Consider the following 16,626-nt stretch of genomic DNA (forward strand, 5'->3'; position numbering starts at 1 on the left):
GATGATAATCTTATGGTATTAAAAATTAGACGATTAAAATATTAATTTTGTTTTTTTATTCATTATTATTTAATATTATTTTTTTTCAATAATATTATTTTTATCTTAATTTATTGATTTGTTATTGTCCTGATAATAATATTTCATAAACTAATATTTTTATGACTCAAACGTTTGATTTTTATTTAAAGCTGCATTTTTATTGTTATCATTCCGGGTTTATCTGCGAGTAATAATTGTAGAAAAATAGGTGTCTTGAAAACAATCGTAATATTCCAAGCGGATAACATCAATTCTATTTTTATTAAATCTAAATATATGAAGAATTCTAGAAAAGATGTGTAGACTTTCTCGACTTTCTCGTCCGAAAAGTATTCCAATTTGTATAAAAAAATCTAAGAAACTTTCTAAAAAATTATATGAAAAGTTCTGAGAATAATATTTTTATTATATATGTAATATCATAGAATCAGAGAGAAAACCCTAATTAATCTTCGCCGAGTTGCTGGCAGAAATCCACCACACCGACAGATGATAATCAGCTGATCAACAATCAAAATGGATTAATGGCGATCAGGCAACATGGCCGCGTCCAGGATTTTAATTTTGCGATGTCGACAGTTTGCCTTTACACGCGTTTATTCTCCATTTAATAACGCAACTTGTACATACTAACAATTCTCTGGGAGTGTATGAGGCTAATCTGCTGACAGATAAATATTAATTCACCAGAAGTCTTGAATGAAACGTTTGCGCTGAGTGCTTGCGACGCGCGCTTGGCCACAGGTTAGATCACATTTGCATTACATGCGGGATGAATTCTCTCTGCAGGAACGTTTCGCTGACGAGAAGCGTGCACACCGGCCGCGCGCTTCTGAAGGAAACCCCACGAAACCTGAAGGGCAAGAAGCACAGCTCGCAGCTGTGGCTGGAGAGGCAGCTACGCGATCCCTACGTGGAGAAGGCAAAGCAGGAGAAGTACAGGTGCAGAAGCGCATTCAAGCTGCTGGAGATCAATGAGAGATTCAAGATCCTCAGCCCAGGTCAGACCATCGTGGACTGCGGGGCAGCACCTGGCAGCTGGACTCAGGTCGCCACCAATCTGACCAACGCTGGTGGCAAGAAGGAAGGTCCTGTCGGCAGAGTGTACGCTGTCGACAAACTCCCATTTTATCCCGTGGAAGGTGCGACCGTCTTGGGAAACATGGATTTCACGAACGCCAAAACGCAGGAGACTCTAAGCAAATTATTGCAAGGGGACAAAGTTGATGTGGTCTTGTCCGACATGGCTCCAAATGCGTCCGGCGTAAGAGAGATAGACCATGATAATATAATGTTACTCGCTTACGCTGCCCTGAGATTCGCGTTACAAATCAGTAAGGCACAAAGCATGTTTGTTGTAAAAATCTGGGACGGTGGTAAGACGCAACAGTTTGAACAGAATCTGTTAAAGTTTTACAATAACGTCAGAGCAATTAGGCCTAATGCGACGAGAGACGAATCCACTGAGACATTCTTCTTGGCTAGGGGGTTTAAAGGTCTCAAGACGAGCTGATGTAATTGATTAGTTCATAGGTACAATAGATTTGTTTGCGTTGAAATCTCCCAAATTTTTGCACTTAAAACGAGAGTTAATGAGTAAACAAAATTAATTTTATTATTATATAAAATGGTTTATGGATAAAAATGTATATTTATACGCAATAATATCATATATTGTCGTGAAATTAAATATTTTTGTAAGCAACGCGAACGGATTTAATATTTCAATTGTAAGATATTTAAAAGGTATGTGTTGGGCAGGTTGTACAAATAAAAGAGCACGATCATTTTATATCATACGGGCGTCGTATGCGATTCTTTTTTATAACTCCTTTACTCCGTTATCTAACAGGCGGCCTCGCACAACACGACAAATGCAATATACATCGATATATTTCGCTATAAATAATACAAGAAGATTTAGTACACGATTAATACGCAATCGGGACTGTGCTGCTGTTAACGCTTATTTATTTATATTATGCCTACATTATGCCTCTATGCATATATACATTCCTCAATGATATAATTAATATGTACACGAATCGACATTTAATAGTACGGGAGAAATTACACACCACATTGAAACGTATGTAGATCAGTAGATTTACTAGCCACACAATGTCAAGTATCGTAAAATCTTTCGGCTTAATTATCGAGTTCGTAGAAGGAAACACGCGCAAGAAAGCTGATTCGAAATGTCTCGATGCTTTGAGTGATGACTCGATAACATCTGCTACAATAAAAGCCGCGGCTTCTTAGTAACATTGTACGCAACAGATAAAAATCAGGAAGAAAATTACTAAAAAAATTTTAATTTATACGAATATTAATAAGATTTAATAATTTAAATATTACTTGAATGGAGTACTGCTTAATATTATATTTATCAATGATACAATGATTTCTTTTGTTTTTTAAATTCTTTCACTTTAAAAGAAAGCTATAGAAAATAATATTTCAGGAGAGTATTATAAAATGACAAAATTTAACAGCATTTAATTTTAAATTGTTCTAAATTATTTGCCTAATAAAGTGAAAATAATTTTCTGTATGTTTTAGCCTAATAAAAATTAACTTATGAAGACTTTTGCAATTTACATTAATAGAACTTATTGAAAATATTTTATATCGATTTGTTATATTACTAATACACACACACGCACGCACGCACGCACGCACACACACACACACACGCACACACACACACACACACAGACACAACTCAAATAAATAAAAGCTTTAAATATTCTTGCTTACTATATGTCACATGTAGCCGGAGCGTTTATTATAGCGATGTCAGAGACAATGTTGCCGTCAAAATGTAATTATCTTTCCTAGATGAAAGTTAAAGCGAATACAACGAAGATCATCGAAACTTTTCGACTGATTTCAATGGTTGTTTTGAGAGAAATCACCTTTGAAGCTATATCGACGTGAAACAACGATCGATTGGATCACACACCGAAAACACTTATTCTACGCTGTGGGCTGGCTAATGTAGGTGTAATTTGTGATTGATCTGCAAAAAGTGGTCTAACACGACCGCGCACGCTTGCCGTTTATAAAAACGGGTTATTTAAAAATTTGCAAGAGATCGTGTAACCGGAACGGTTTTGTACGTTCTTCTTTGCAAATCTTACAACGACGAAATTGATGCTGCACGATTGTATTTCTTTTTTGAAGAAAGCAACACGATTCCCAAGATTTCGTACGACCGAAAATCAACTACTGTATAATAACTCTAAAGATCAGTCTGTGCTTCATTAACACTTCCGTTAGTAAATGAGCTCAACAAATCGCTCGCGAGCTTGCAAATACGCCATTCATACGTTCTTATCTTGAAATTAGTGTTAACACTGACAAGTCTAATAACTATCTCTCTGCTGCACAGAGAATATAGATTTATCAACGGCGTTTCACACGAAACTTGGTTGAATTAATAACTATTTCATCATACGATAGCCTAATCAGCGATATATTTTTTATCAAGAATTTGTTAGCCCGCATTTTCGTTATATATTTAAAATTTACTGCGATTGTTCTGTCATATTTTCATTAAGTTCATTTGTCACATTAAAGTAATAGATAATTGTATTATTTTTAAAGTAAAATTTAATAGAATTGTCAAATAAAATTGTAAACGAATAAGTACTTATTATAAATAAAATAGAAATTGTCTGTAAATAAAAGAGTCAGTATAAGTAAAAATTTCATTAAAATATGATTATGTGTTGTTAAAAACATTGAATAGAATTATCAAATAAAATTATAAACAGACTAAGTACCTATGATATCTGAATAAAGTAGAGTCAATACAAATAAAATTCCGTTAGAAATAAAATTTGATTAGAAAATGATTATTGTTAAAATAACGTTGAATAAATTATTAAATAAAATTGTAAATGTGTGTAATAAGTACCTATTATGTCTATGAATAAAACAGTCAGTACAAATACAGTTTCACTTATTAGAAAGCGATTATATTATTAAAATAATACTGTTAAAAATATAAGGAGCTAAGTATCACATATAAAATTAAATATGTAACGAAACTGCGGATCCTTATTAATTTCTATAATCGAAAAAATGTAAAAAAATCACTCGTAAAAAAATTTAAAAATTACTTCGGGCAGTGTTTCTTCTATTTTAGCGCATTCTTGTAGAAAATTTTAGCTTTCGTAAATATTAGCCTAGTTAATGTCAGTTCAAACAAATCTATCCTCATCAATCTTGATGTTTGAAACAGCGACGCTTTATTTTTGCAACTTAATATCTCTCATCAGACGCGATGAATTTACAAGTGATTCCGACGCTCAGCGATTTATTTTGAAATGCATGACGCAGTTTGAACTTTCCATAGAAAGCATCTGGTTAACGTGAAAAAATTTGTCATCGATTGCGCAAATATTTTGCGTCAGCACGCTACTTGCTACTTCCTCGCTACTTTCTCTGTTCGATGCTTATCACTATTAATTACACAGCATAAAATATCAGAACGCATTTGTGAGATTTTCCTTGAAAATCTTTTTTCGGATTTTTGCGAATTTAATCACCGACACGACGTAACGCAAATATAATAAACAAACGTCTAAGTACGTTTTTAAATCTCCCTCCGCTTTTGGCGAGTCCAGTTTTCTTCTCACACGAAGGGAAGGCAATACCGGGAAGATACTTGGATTCCAGATCACTCCTCTTGAGATCGTCGAAGTTTCCAACGATTTGCAACACATTCGCTGAGCAAAAAAAAAATACTAAACGCGATACATGCAACACCGACTCTTGAACTTCTCAAACAGATTACCGCAGATTGTCTTTTGTCAAACAATCCTTCTTGTCGATCTTATCTACTATAAAGTCCCTCGTACAGTAGCGATCTAAACGCGGCGACAATTCGCAAACTACCTTGACGCAATTTTGGAATTCTCGAGTCACTTGACACAGTTCCGTACACAGTTCGTTAAACCTTTCTTCCAAGAAAAGCGATGTGAGGAAGATTAAACGCTAATTGGTGTCTTTCGCTTTTGCGTCGAAACCCTGTTCCCCGGCGACGTCTCCGTGAAGGGACTCAACCTTCGTGACGATCGCGCCCGAAAGGAACGGCTGTAGGATTGTTCCTGATCGTCGTTCTGATCGACGGGATAGATAGCCGGATCTTTGATTAGCGGAAGCTTACTCCAGAAATGCATCAAATCTGGTGTCTGATTCTGCCTCTCGTTGGGTGTCGCCTGGACGCGATCCAAGTCCGACTTCCAACTCGACACCATCAGATGATAAACTGGTTTCTGGCGGACGGGGACGCTGCTCTTGGTGCTGGTACCGCCGTAAGGGCCAACGTCGCCCGCGGAATAGCGCGAGTTCTGCTTGTAATTCAAACTGTGTATGCTGTTGGCTATCTCCCCGCTATCCGGAAACCTTACGTAACCGGCTTGCTGCGGCCGCCTCACGTAATCGGGAAATCTCACGAAATCTTCAGCAGAGTCCAAGTTCATCGTGGTCCGTAAGGAACTGCTCGGGACGCTTGATTCGAAGTCTTTCGAACTTTTTTGCAGTATGCTCTCTTTCAATCGTTTATCGTTGATCGTGCGGATTTCAGTTATCGGGTCTTCCTCCGGCGGATCATACGAAGAAGGTACACTTTCCAGTTCCTTGTCTTTCTCATTCTCGAACCTCATGGAGAACTGCTCGGTTGGCTCGCGTCCGTGCGAGCTGACGGTCACCACGTCGTGGACGTCATCAGGGAATATAACATGGGAACTCTTAGTCTCCGGGCTGAACAAATTTTTGGATTCGTCCTCGCTGTCTTTAACTTTTTCCGTCGTGTCCGGCGACTTGGTGGTGACTTGTAGCCTTTCGGTGTTCACGTCCAAGAGCGTCGTCTCCACAATGAAGTCACCGTCAATGCTGACTTCGCTGGAGACATTGCTGCCCGCCTCATCTTTATCCTCCGTGGGCGCGGAATCGTTATGGTGATCTATCTGATTGAATGTATTGAACAGCTTCTTTAGCTCTGCGATCTGGTCCTGTTGCCGTTGATGACGATCGCGATCCGGGCGCTCGATATCTCGAACCGTGGGAATCGTCAATCCTCCGTGGGCGCGGAATCGTTATGGTGACCTATCTGATTGAATGTATTGAACAGCTTCTTTAGCTCTGCGATCTGATCCTGTTGCCGTTGATGACGATCGCGATCCGGGCGCTCGATATCTCGAACCGTGGGAATCGTCATGCCGGCCTCTCCATGCTTTAGGATCTCCTCACCTTCACCCGAGTCGTCTTCGTCCGGCACGTCTGTGCTATACGGATAATCCACGTCGCCTTCTTCTTCGTCATAGAGGAAGTCCGTTTCACTCGGCTTGGAGGTTTCTGGTGCCAACTCGTCTTTCACGTACGTCTCGTTGTCTCGTTGCTCGTCTATCGGGATCGACGTCGTTTGCTTCGCAGAAAGCGCGGAATCGGGTGTACCAATAGTGACGCTCTCGTTGGCGTTTGAGGTGAAATTGGACATCTGCACGACCTCTTCGGCGGTATCGTTCTGCGTTAGCAACAGATCGTCCACTACATTCGTCAGTTTTGTAGGCGAGATCAGCAGCACTAGTGCGGGTGACGACTCGGTCGGTGAGCTCTCTCGCTTCTCCGTCATTAAGACGCTTTCTTCCGTATTACCACTAATGTCGATCCTCTTCACACTCGAGGAGTTCAACGCTGTCCTCAGATCTACTGGAATCTTGTAATCCACCACTTCCGAGAAATTAGTGTCGTTCGTTTCCTCGACCAATTCCGTTACTGGTGTCGCTGGTAGCTTCTTTCCAATATCGTCGACATTGGAATTTCCGAAAAAGAACTCTTCTTCGTTCACGGTCGTGTCGTTCTTCAATTCGTACAATGTCATGGGCAACTTCGTCTTCTCTTCGCCCGCCGAGAAGTAAGTTTCATTGCGAATCGGCGGCTCGACCGGCTGGTTTTTCAAGAACGTTTCTTCGATTTCGATCTCCGTCGGCTGAGGATCGATGTCGGACACCGCAGGGATGTTAAGCTGCAGAGGGATATTAAGCTGCAGGGGACCGGTCGACTTTTTCTGATCACTCTTGACAGCTTGTGCACTACTGAACATAAGCTTGAGTCGTTCCAGAAGGAAATCTTTATGCGCGGCCGCGTTAATGCTTATGCTCTTAACGCACCTACCCATCTTGTCCGCGTGATAACCTTCCGCGCAGGCAGGTAACACCCCCGGTGCGATGAACACGCTCTTCGGCGTTATCCTTCGAGAGTCCAGACTGGGTTGAAAGCCACTTTGTGGATCCACCAGGAGCAACGCTTGCCAGAAGTCGCCCAGAAAGTCAATCTCCTTCTTTTTGGGTGTCGATGACGATGATGGTGCTAACGATATTTCTTCAGGTAAGCGGACAGGTGCCAGTTCGGCGCTGCAGATCAGTCCGAGAAACAACAAGATGGGGAACATTCTCCATCGAGAATGCCTTCGCCGTAAGCTCAACATCGTTTCGTCCTCGTCTGATCGAAGCTTCTTCGCGGAGAAAGAGGAAGTTATCTCAAGACGCTTGTCTGGATCTTGCTTGTCACCTGTCCCTCGTTTTTGGAAGCATCGGATCAGTCTGCCAACAGATGAGAGGACTAATTAAAATTAATCGTTTTCTATGTACGCGGTACGCGTGTAGCATGCAGTCGAGCGGAGAAATTAACAATACGTTTGCGCAACGCGGCGATGTATTAACTTCAGCCGCTGGGGCTTTCACTTGAGTAGCGGCTCATCCCAGAGAGCAATATTAACCCAGTTTCTAATCTTAATAGATACCACTTAGCCGGCGGTGTACGTATACCGGACGCATCGTTCCCCGAGGTAATTTAGGGCTGTAAGTTTCCTCCGGAATTTCTCAGAATGTTGCGCATCTGCTTTGAGCGTAACTAAAATGCTCCTAGAAATGCTTTCATCTGTCTTTACGGATGTGAATAATTAGAAAAGAAAACTTCGAATGCGTGGCTGGTAATCATATAATGACGCAGCGTGACACGCGAAAAAGAGAATAAATCGACTATTATTATCTATCAAGTGAAAGTTGTTTCGGATCCTCTTGGAGCAAAATGTATGGTAATAGAAAAATCATGGTATACATTCCTATTCCCTTCGGTGACATATATCATGCAGCAATACGTGCCATAAATCGATTGTCGATTTTATCAACTTACTCGACCGTCCCCGAACAAGCATCCAATTAATCGTCAAGTTTACTGTGATAGCTGCGAATGATACGCGAGAAAGGAAGAGTTATACAGCTGAAATAGTATATCCATCAGACGAACATGATGGTTTGCGGGAACACATATAAACCGATGGCGAATTTTGAATGTGAATCATATAGTCGAATTATGCTATAATTTAGAGATCTACCCTCTAACTAAAAATTCATCTAATTTCACATATAATACAAAAACAAATTCGGAATAAAGAGTTTTTATTAATTTCTGAAAGTATTTAATTAAATATATGTACATTTATATATAATAATAGTTTTATTAATAAATATATAAATATCAATAAAGTTTTTCAAACTTTAATAATGATTTAAATATTTATATTATATATTACAGTAATAGTTACATTAAATATTTATGTATTTAATGTAACTATTTTTTTATTCTAGAAACAATTGTACATGTTGGTTTTATTGCACAATCTATGCGTCGGTAGAAGAAAAATCAGAACGTGGCGCTCATCTGACGTCCCCCATTTCCGCTCTTCAATTACTTTTATATCTCGCTTTTTAACCGAGGCTTCCGCGTATAAAGTACACGTAAAAGGATAATTAAACGTATGCAATTGCGTTGCGTGATATACGCCTTTGTGTTCCTCGGAGTTTCGAGAAATACAATATGTTTCGGGTTGTTACTAGGCACTGACACGTTACCGTTCGCATATATCCTTAAAAGGCGTGCTGCAAAGTGCGTGCCTCATATGCGGCTGGATAATGCGCCTGCCGAGTGTGCGTACACACAACGAGGAAAAGTGAATGCACGCCGATCTGTTTTTACCGTTACGCAGGCACGCCGAGATTATGTCTGCTTCGTGAGTAAGACGTACAAATACGAAAATCGACTTCCCGATCGTTTATGTGTCGTCGCATCGCGCGGAATATATAGGGATTATTTCAGGGGGCTGCTCTCTTTTATTTTCAGCAGCAATAACAGGAGTAACGGATACTTTATAGCGTTCCGAGTGAGAAGCCGCAAAATGTCATATACATCTTAGTTTATACTAGAGTAATCCTTACCATTGACTATACCTCGAGTACGAGACAAATTTGTGCGAAATATATCATATAGTTAGAGATCCTTTCCTTTTTTCGTAATTCTACAAAATCAATGAATCGATAGTTTTTAACGGAATAAATAAATCGATGGTTTTGAATAAAATTAATGAATCGGTCATTTCAGAAGTTTCATAAATCAATTTTTGTCGAAACTGAGATATTAATTTCAGAATCATGAGAGACAAATACACAATTTCGTATAAAAATCGCATTAATCAAGCATTTCTTTTTCTACCAAATTTTTTTACTACAAAATTGAAGATGTTATTCTATAACATTTTTAGAAGTCTGTCTTATTACATTTACAGAATTTCGTAATTAAGATATGTAATTTATACGAAACGCTCATTTTTTTCAAACTCAACATAAGTCAACAATATTTTCAAAATTAGTTTTGTCTTTAAAAATAAATTTTAAAAATGATATAATCCACTCATTTAATATATGAGCTAACGAGACATTTTTTACATATTTCTAATTATTTTTAGTTAAAACTACATCTTTGGAACAATTCTTTTCTGCTTGTAATTCTCAACAAAATTAATGAATCGGTAATACTACAGTTATAAAAACTAGAACGTTTTTTTTCTGTGAAAATTAGATTTTTTTACTTATATAGAGTTTCTGATATGACCGATTCAAATATAACCGCGTGCAATGCAGAATTTTTACCGTAAGAAACGTATACACGTTGTAAATTGTCTGTTTCCGGTGAGAAAAACGAATTCATTTCTCGGGCAACGTGTTCTGAGGATAACACAAATCTAGACGGGAAACACGAAGAATAGAGAAAAAGCGGATACAAATTGATACGACGTGTCCACATCACACGTTGGAGATAAACTCAAACGACTCAATTTATGAACATGCCCCGATGCAGATGTAAAATACAGTTTCCTGCAAGCGAGCCCGTTAGCATTCCAAAAAGTTCAACGCGTCCCACAGCGGGCACTGAAATTGACGCCGTAAATAAAGCGCGCGTAACGACCAGAGGGAGATTGAATGTCTTTCGCGCGACCGTATTTATCAGCCTTTCCAATCAACGAAAGTCGATGCGTTAACATCGAGGTAAATGTCAGACAGCGGCAGGAAGCGCCCATCGTCTGGCTTTGCCCGTTTACGATGCACGTCGTCGTCGCGTGCGCAATAATTTCGCTGAACGACGCTCGCGCGGAAAACGCGATTTTCCGCGCGTAGTACGATATATTGACAGCCCGAAGTTGGATTAATGCTCGGTATCGCCGTTTATCGGCGATACGTTCGGAATGGAAATGTGAAATATTTTGAACATGTGAAACACCGATAACACTGTGTTACAAGGTTCTATTTCTCGACATCTGAATGGTGATTCTTATGTAGCTATTGAAAAAGAGTATATGTATAAGGTTAAAAAAAATTCCATCACCCACAGATTTTGAAAAATTGAGAACTTTAGTTTTGAAAAAAGTCTATAAATTTAACCCTTACCGTACCAATATGGGTAATTATTGACCGAGCGATTCCTGTTCGTGCAAGTTTCTTTGAGTCTTTCGGTAATTATAAATTATACTACACATTTTATTATTTTCCAAAATAAAGAGTCAATATTTATTCTAGAAAGTTGAAAGTATGTTGGCGAATTTTTAGAGATTTTTAAAATTATTTTGAAGAGGTGTGTGAGAGAGAGAGAGAGAAACGAAGAGATTCTAGTGACCCTTGATGGTATGGATAAGGCACCAAATTGTAGATGGTACGGTAAGGGTTAAATAATTTATAATACAAACCTTTTTTTCTGTTATTTTACGGAGTAAAATACATAAGAATCGTATTGATCGAGAAACACCACTGTTAAATCTATAGTGTCTAATTTAATCTAATTACAGCCTAAGAAGCAGCGGCGATTTAAATTAGGTTAAATTTGACACTATAGATTTAATGAGAAACATTGTATATCAGTATAATTTTTTTATGTTAAATATTAATATTATAAATTTTATCTAGAGGTAGCGTTTAATTTTTTTAATTTATTGAGCCTTATTACTATTATATTATTAGATTTATTTTCATATACTATAAAAAGATATTAAAATTTTTTATAACTGCATTATCATGTATTACAAATTTGCATTATTACGTAAAAAATTTAAAGTCGAGTTTTTAAAAATTGAAGAAAATTGTAAACACTTTTGCAATATAAAAGACCCTCTACCTACAAACGTAAAAAAAACCTACCTAGAAGAAATATTCCTTAATTGTCGCGAAATAAAAAGTTATTCTACTGTATAATCGTTATCGCTCATCAGAAGCACGCCTGTTGCGGCACGACGGGGAAAGGACTATTGGTGTGTGATTTATGTGAGAACGATTTATGTAAGTACTCTGTAGTACGATCCGAGATCGCCGTTGTGAGATATCAGCGTAGATTTTTCTTTCGGAACGACTCTATCCCGCGATATCTACGCATGGTAGAAGCACGTGGAAGCGTTTCTATTAAGAGAGCTGTAAGGACGCTCGATTGCAGCCGATCGCGGTAAGATCACTAAACTAGGGTACTTATCCTCTATAGCCTATTTCAACTATAATCGCTAAATTGGTTCGGCGTATTTTGCGCTAATAAAAGGCCGCGGGTACGCTGTGAACGTCATACACGAAGGATGTTAATACGCGCAAGAAAGATCTTACCGAATTATATCTCTTTAATGAATTTAGGAAATAAAAATGAAGATATTAAGAAGAGGTGAGAGAGAGAGAGAAAGAGAGAAAAACGAAGAGATTCTAGTGACCCTTGATGGTATGGATAAGGCACCAAATTGTAGATGATACGGTAAGGGTTAAATAATTTATAATACAAACCTTTTTTTCTGTTATTTTACGGAGTAAAATACATAAGAATCGTATTGATCGAGAAACACCACTGTTAAATCTATAGTGTCTAATTTAATCTAATTACAGCCTAAGAAGCAGCGGCGATTTAAATTAGGTTAAATTTGACACTATAGATTTAATGAGAAACATTGTATATCAGTATAATTTTTTTATGTTAAATATTAATATTATAAATTTTATCTAGAGGTAGCGTTTTGGCGCTGAGACAAATACAGCGACATGTCATGATGTAAAACAGGCCATGTTTCTTTGCATAATTATTTTAATCTTCCACCGGCAAACTTTTAACTCTTCCATCAGTGATAGGGGGGGTCTTCAAGAAATAGAGCAAATTTTTTTTTGTTCCGGACTATATTAGTAAGTCCAATAAAAATCCGATAAAAATCTGATATTGTTAAAGTCTTAAAAAAAGTTTTAGCAACTAGTTTTTACCATAATAGAAGTTGGAATATTTCTTATTTTTTACAGATTTAAATTTTTCTATCAAAATTCACACTGTTAAATTTATCATGTTAAATTATATTTGTTAAATTATAATTTAAGTTATTTTTAATCATTTCTATAAAGCGCCATTGCTCCTTCTCAATATGTCGTTAATTTAACTAAAACAATGGAGTTAAACAATTTAATTTAAGAAAATATATTAAATTTGACTCAAATTTAGTTTATTTAACGTACATGTGTTAAATATAGACGTTATGTACTTTTAAATTAACCACAGAAATGAATTGATTTATATTTTAAAACAAATAAAAATTAAAAATAACAAACTGTTATTTAAATCATGGAATTGGGTTGCTCCTTTGATATTTAACAGTTAAAATATCGATGGTGCTTTTAAAGATTCTGATTTCTGACGGAGGATTAATATATCATTTAAATTATATACATAGACATTAAAAAAGATTTTATATTATTATATTTGTTTGCATATATTATAAAAAGATATTTAAATTTTTTATAACTGCATTATCATGTATTACAAATTTGCATAATTTTTATTACATAAAAAATTTAAAGTCGAGTTTTTAAAAATTGAAGAAAATTGTAAACACTTTTGCAGTATAAAAGACCCTCTACTTACAAACGTAAAAAAAAACCTACTTACAAGAAATATCCCTTAATTGTCGCGAAATAAAAAGTCGATAAAAATTTATTCTACTGTATAATCGTTATCGCTCATCAGAAGCACTGTTGCGGCACGACGGGGAAAGGACTATTGGTGTGTGATTTATGTGAGAACGATTTATGTAAGTACTCTGTAGTACGATCCGAGATCGCCGTTGTGAGATATCAGCGTAGATTTTTCTTTCGGAACGACTCTATCCCGCGATATCTACGCATGGTAGAAGCACGTGGAAGCGTTTCTATTAAGAGAGCTGTAAGGACGCTCGATTGCAGCCGATCGCGGTAAGATCACTAAACTAGGGTACTTATCCTCTATAGCCTATTTCAACTATAATCGCTAAATTGGTTCGGCGTATTTTGCGCTAATAAAAGGCCGCGGGTACGCTGTGAACGTCATACACGAAGGATGTTAATACGCGCAAGAAAGATCTTACCGAATTATATCTCTTTAATGAATTTAGGAAATAAAAATGAAGATATTAGAGTGAGAATTTAGATTTTTATTTCAACAATCTTTTTATATTAAGATATCACTCCCTTACTTCAAAAGTGATACAGTTCAAGAAATATAATTTTTGAATTATTATCATGAATGAGTTAAGTAAACATTCTATAATTAATCATCAAAAGTGAACTAGTTATAAAAAATTTCTTTATACGAATACTTTTTGTACTCGCTGTTTATTGGCTCGATATATCCTCATTTAATCAATGTATCGTCAATAAATTTCTTCTAGAGTAAAAAATCGTTAAAACTATCACAATTTGAAAAAGATAGTTTTTTTAAGAATTGTGAGAGAGACAAGAATGACATTAGATCACGTTAAAAGTATTTTCTTTTTACCGATATTATTTGATATTCGAAGTTAATAATTCTTTGTCAAATTAAAAAATAGTTTTTTTAAGCCTTTTCTGGGAAACTTAGTTTTTTTAAGCCTTTTCTGGGAAACTTAGTTTTTTTTTTTCAGTTGTATCACTTTTGAAGTAAGGGAGCGATTATGTTCAATTATTGGGGAGAAGAACGATGAAAGTACTCACGCATTATAATTCCCCGGTGATTTCGCGAAAGGTCGAAACTCACTCGAATAATAAAACCGTCGGTTTTTCATTTAATCAATGTATCGTCAATAAATTTCTCCTAGAGCAAAAAAATCGTTAAAACTATCACAATTTGAAAAAGATGGTTTTTTTAAGAATTGTGAGACAAGAATGACATTAGATCACGTCAAGAGTATTTTCTTTTTACCGATATTATTTGATATTCGAAGTTAATAATTCTTGTCGAATTAAAAAAATAGTTTTTTTTAAGCCTTTTCTGGGAAACTTAGTTTTTTTTTTTTCAGTTGTATCACTTTTGAAGTAAGGGAGCGATTATGTTCAATTATTGGGGAGAAGAACGATGAAGGTACTCACGCATTATAATTCCCCGGTGATTTCGCGAAAGGTCGAAACTCACTCGAATAATAAAACCGAATCTTCGTCGGTTTCCTCCGACGAGGTTGCGTGCACGCGTTTGCTAAACAAAACGTGCAGTACACGTAGTCGAGGAGGAAAATAAAAAGCATGTAAAAGCGAGTATATCACGTTTAACTCCACGCGGCGCGTACAAACGCGAGCGTGTAATCCAGCTGTAAATTCAGTGATTCGGGACAGGGCGAAATAAAATATAGCGTATCCAAAGATCTCGCTACTTGCCGGACACGATATTGCTCGAGGTCACCGAAAGAAAATTAACCGGACGCAAAGCGACATTTTATGCGTGGCGCCACGAAGGATCTTGAGAGCATTATCTTACAAAAATACATACTTCTATATATAAAGAACGTTACAAGATACGGCTTAATAATATCGAACACGCCCGCCACAAGAAAAGGGATCTCTGCAGACGTTGACACAACCTTTTCGAAATTTTCCGATCGTCCTTCATCCAAGCTACGCCGAAGCTACACCGTATTATGGCGTAAATTTAATTCATGCGGTACATTAATAGCTTCCGGCACAAATGCGAATGGAAATGTTTACGAAATGTCAAATCAGAAATATAAAAAGATAACGAAGCGATATTTATGATCAATCAAAAGTCCTCTTATAAATAAATTTATTTACACACAGACTATCACCTGATTTTATAATTTACGCAAAATATGAGTATAAACGTTAAAATTCATAATATCAAATTATATTCCAATTTTGCTATTTTTAATCATTTCTTTAAATCGTCACTGCTTCTACTCAATATGTCGTTAATTTAACTGAAACAATGGAATTAAACAATTTGACTCCTGAAAATAATTTAATGCAAGATGTATTAAATTTAACTCGAATTTAAATTATTATTTAGTAAGTATATTAATATAGATTTTGAAACTAACCACAGAAACGGATTGATTTACATTTTGACATACATGGAGATTTAAAATAACATTTTATATTTTATAATCAAGAGATTGGATTACCATTTCTCCTTCGATATTTATAATAGTGTATTCCGTTCATCACATTTTTATACCCGTGTATCTTTGCTGCCGAGCAAAGCTTTGTAGCCCAAACAATTTAATGAGAGGAATTAATGAGAATTTTATGGCGTAAATTTAATTCATGCGGTACATTAATTAATAGCTTCCGGCACAAATGCAAATGAAAATGTTTACGAAATGTCAGATCAGAAATATAAAAAGATAACGGAGCGATATTTATGATCGATCAAAAGTCCTCTTATAAATAAATTCATTTACGGACTATCACCTGATTTTATAAATATGAGTATGATATGAGTTCTGGTTATACTTATAGAGAATTGAATCTTTTTTCTCTCGTTGTGCCGATTTTTGCATATATAATTACAATACATATGTAATATTCATATAACGATATATAATTTATCACTCATTATATCGTATATATTTTTCGATAACCTCCTGGATGTATTTTCGTGAACTGTTTTTGTCATTCAATTTCGAATGCGTAGCGTAATAAAAATACCGACTCGGCTCAGCACGAGAAAGTTTTTATATTTACAGGCCGGGACACAAGCAGTGAATGGTTTAACCATAATTATTCGTACATTCCGACGAATACTTAAGTCGTTTCACTGATAGCGAGAGTATTTCCTACGCGAGCCTGCAAGCAATTCATTATCCGCGTTTGTCAATGACCAGCGGCTTTTATTGCTCGAGTACCAACCACCAAGCGTTTCTGTATCGGAAGCTTTCTCCGATAAGGTTGTCACTTTCGACTCAAAGGGAGAGCAAAGAGAGAGAGAGAG

At 36.5% G+C, this 16,626-nt stretch overlaps 2 protein-coding genes across 2 annotated transcripts in view; one reads left to right on the plus strand and one right to left on the minus strand.

Annotated features, from left to right (window-relative positions):
- Mrm2 (Mitochondrial rRNA methyltransferase 2) lies at nucleotides 1-1,623 on the plus strand. Its single transcript, XM_018522286.1, has 2 exons — nucleotides 1-15; nucleotides 468-1,623. The coding sequence occupies exon 2, from the start codon at nucleotides 815-817 to the stop codon at nucleotides 1,553-1,555; it is 741 nt and encodes a 246-aa protein (XP_018377788.1). The 5' UTR covers nucleotides 1-15; nucleotides 468-814; the 3' UTR covers nucleotides 1,556-1,623.
- Nucleotides 1,624-5,017: 3,394 nt separating this feature from the next.
- Nucleotides 5,018-16,626, minus strand: part of LOC108770623 (uncharacterized) — a 70,594-nt gene continuing 58,985 nt past the window's right edge. Inside the window, exons 2-3 of the mRNA XM_018522304.1 lie at nucleotides 6,257-7,655; nucleotides 5,018-6,098 (exon numbers count right to left, since the gene is read on the minus strand). Coding sequence (XP_018377806.1) covers nucleotides 5,040-6,098; nucleotides 6,257-7,540 — 2,343 coding nt within the window. The 5' untranslated portion in view covers nucleotides 7,541-7,655 and the 3' untranslated portion in view covers nucleotides 5,018-5,039. The remainder of the gene's footprint in view (nucleotides 6,099-6,256; nucleotides 7,656-16,626) is intronic.

The sequence above is a fragment of the Trachymyrmex cornetzi genome, unplaced genomic scaffold (assembly GCF_001594075.2).
Source record: "Trachymyrmex cornetzi isolate Tcor2-1 unplaced genomic scaffold, Tcor1.1 scaffold129, whole genome shotgun sequence".
NCBI lineage: Eukaryota > Metazoa > Arthropoda > Insecta > Hymenoptera > Formicidae > Trachymyrmex > Trachymyrmex cornetzi.

Excerpts from the sequence above, each read along its gene's own strand:
- Mrm2 (XM_018522286.1), top strand. The coding sequence starts at position 815 with ATGAATTCTCTCTGCAGGAACGTTTCGCTGACGAGAAGCGTGCACACC.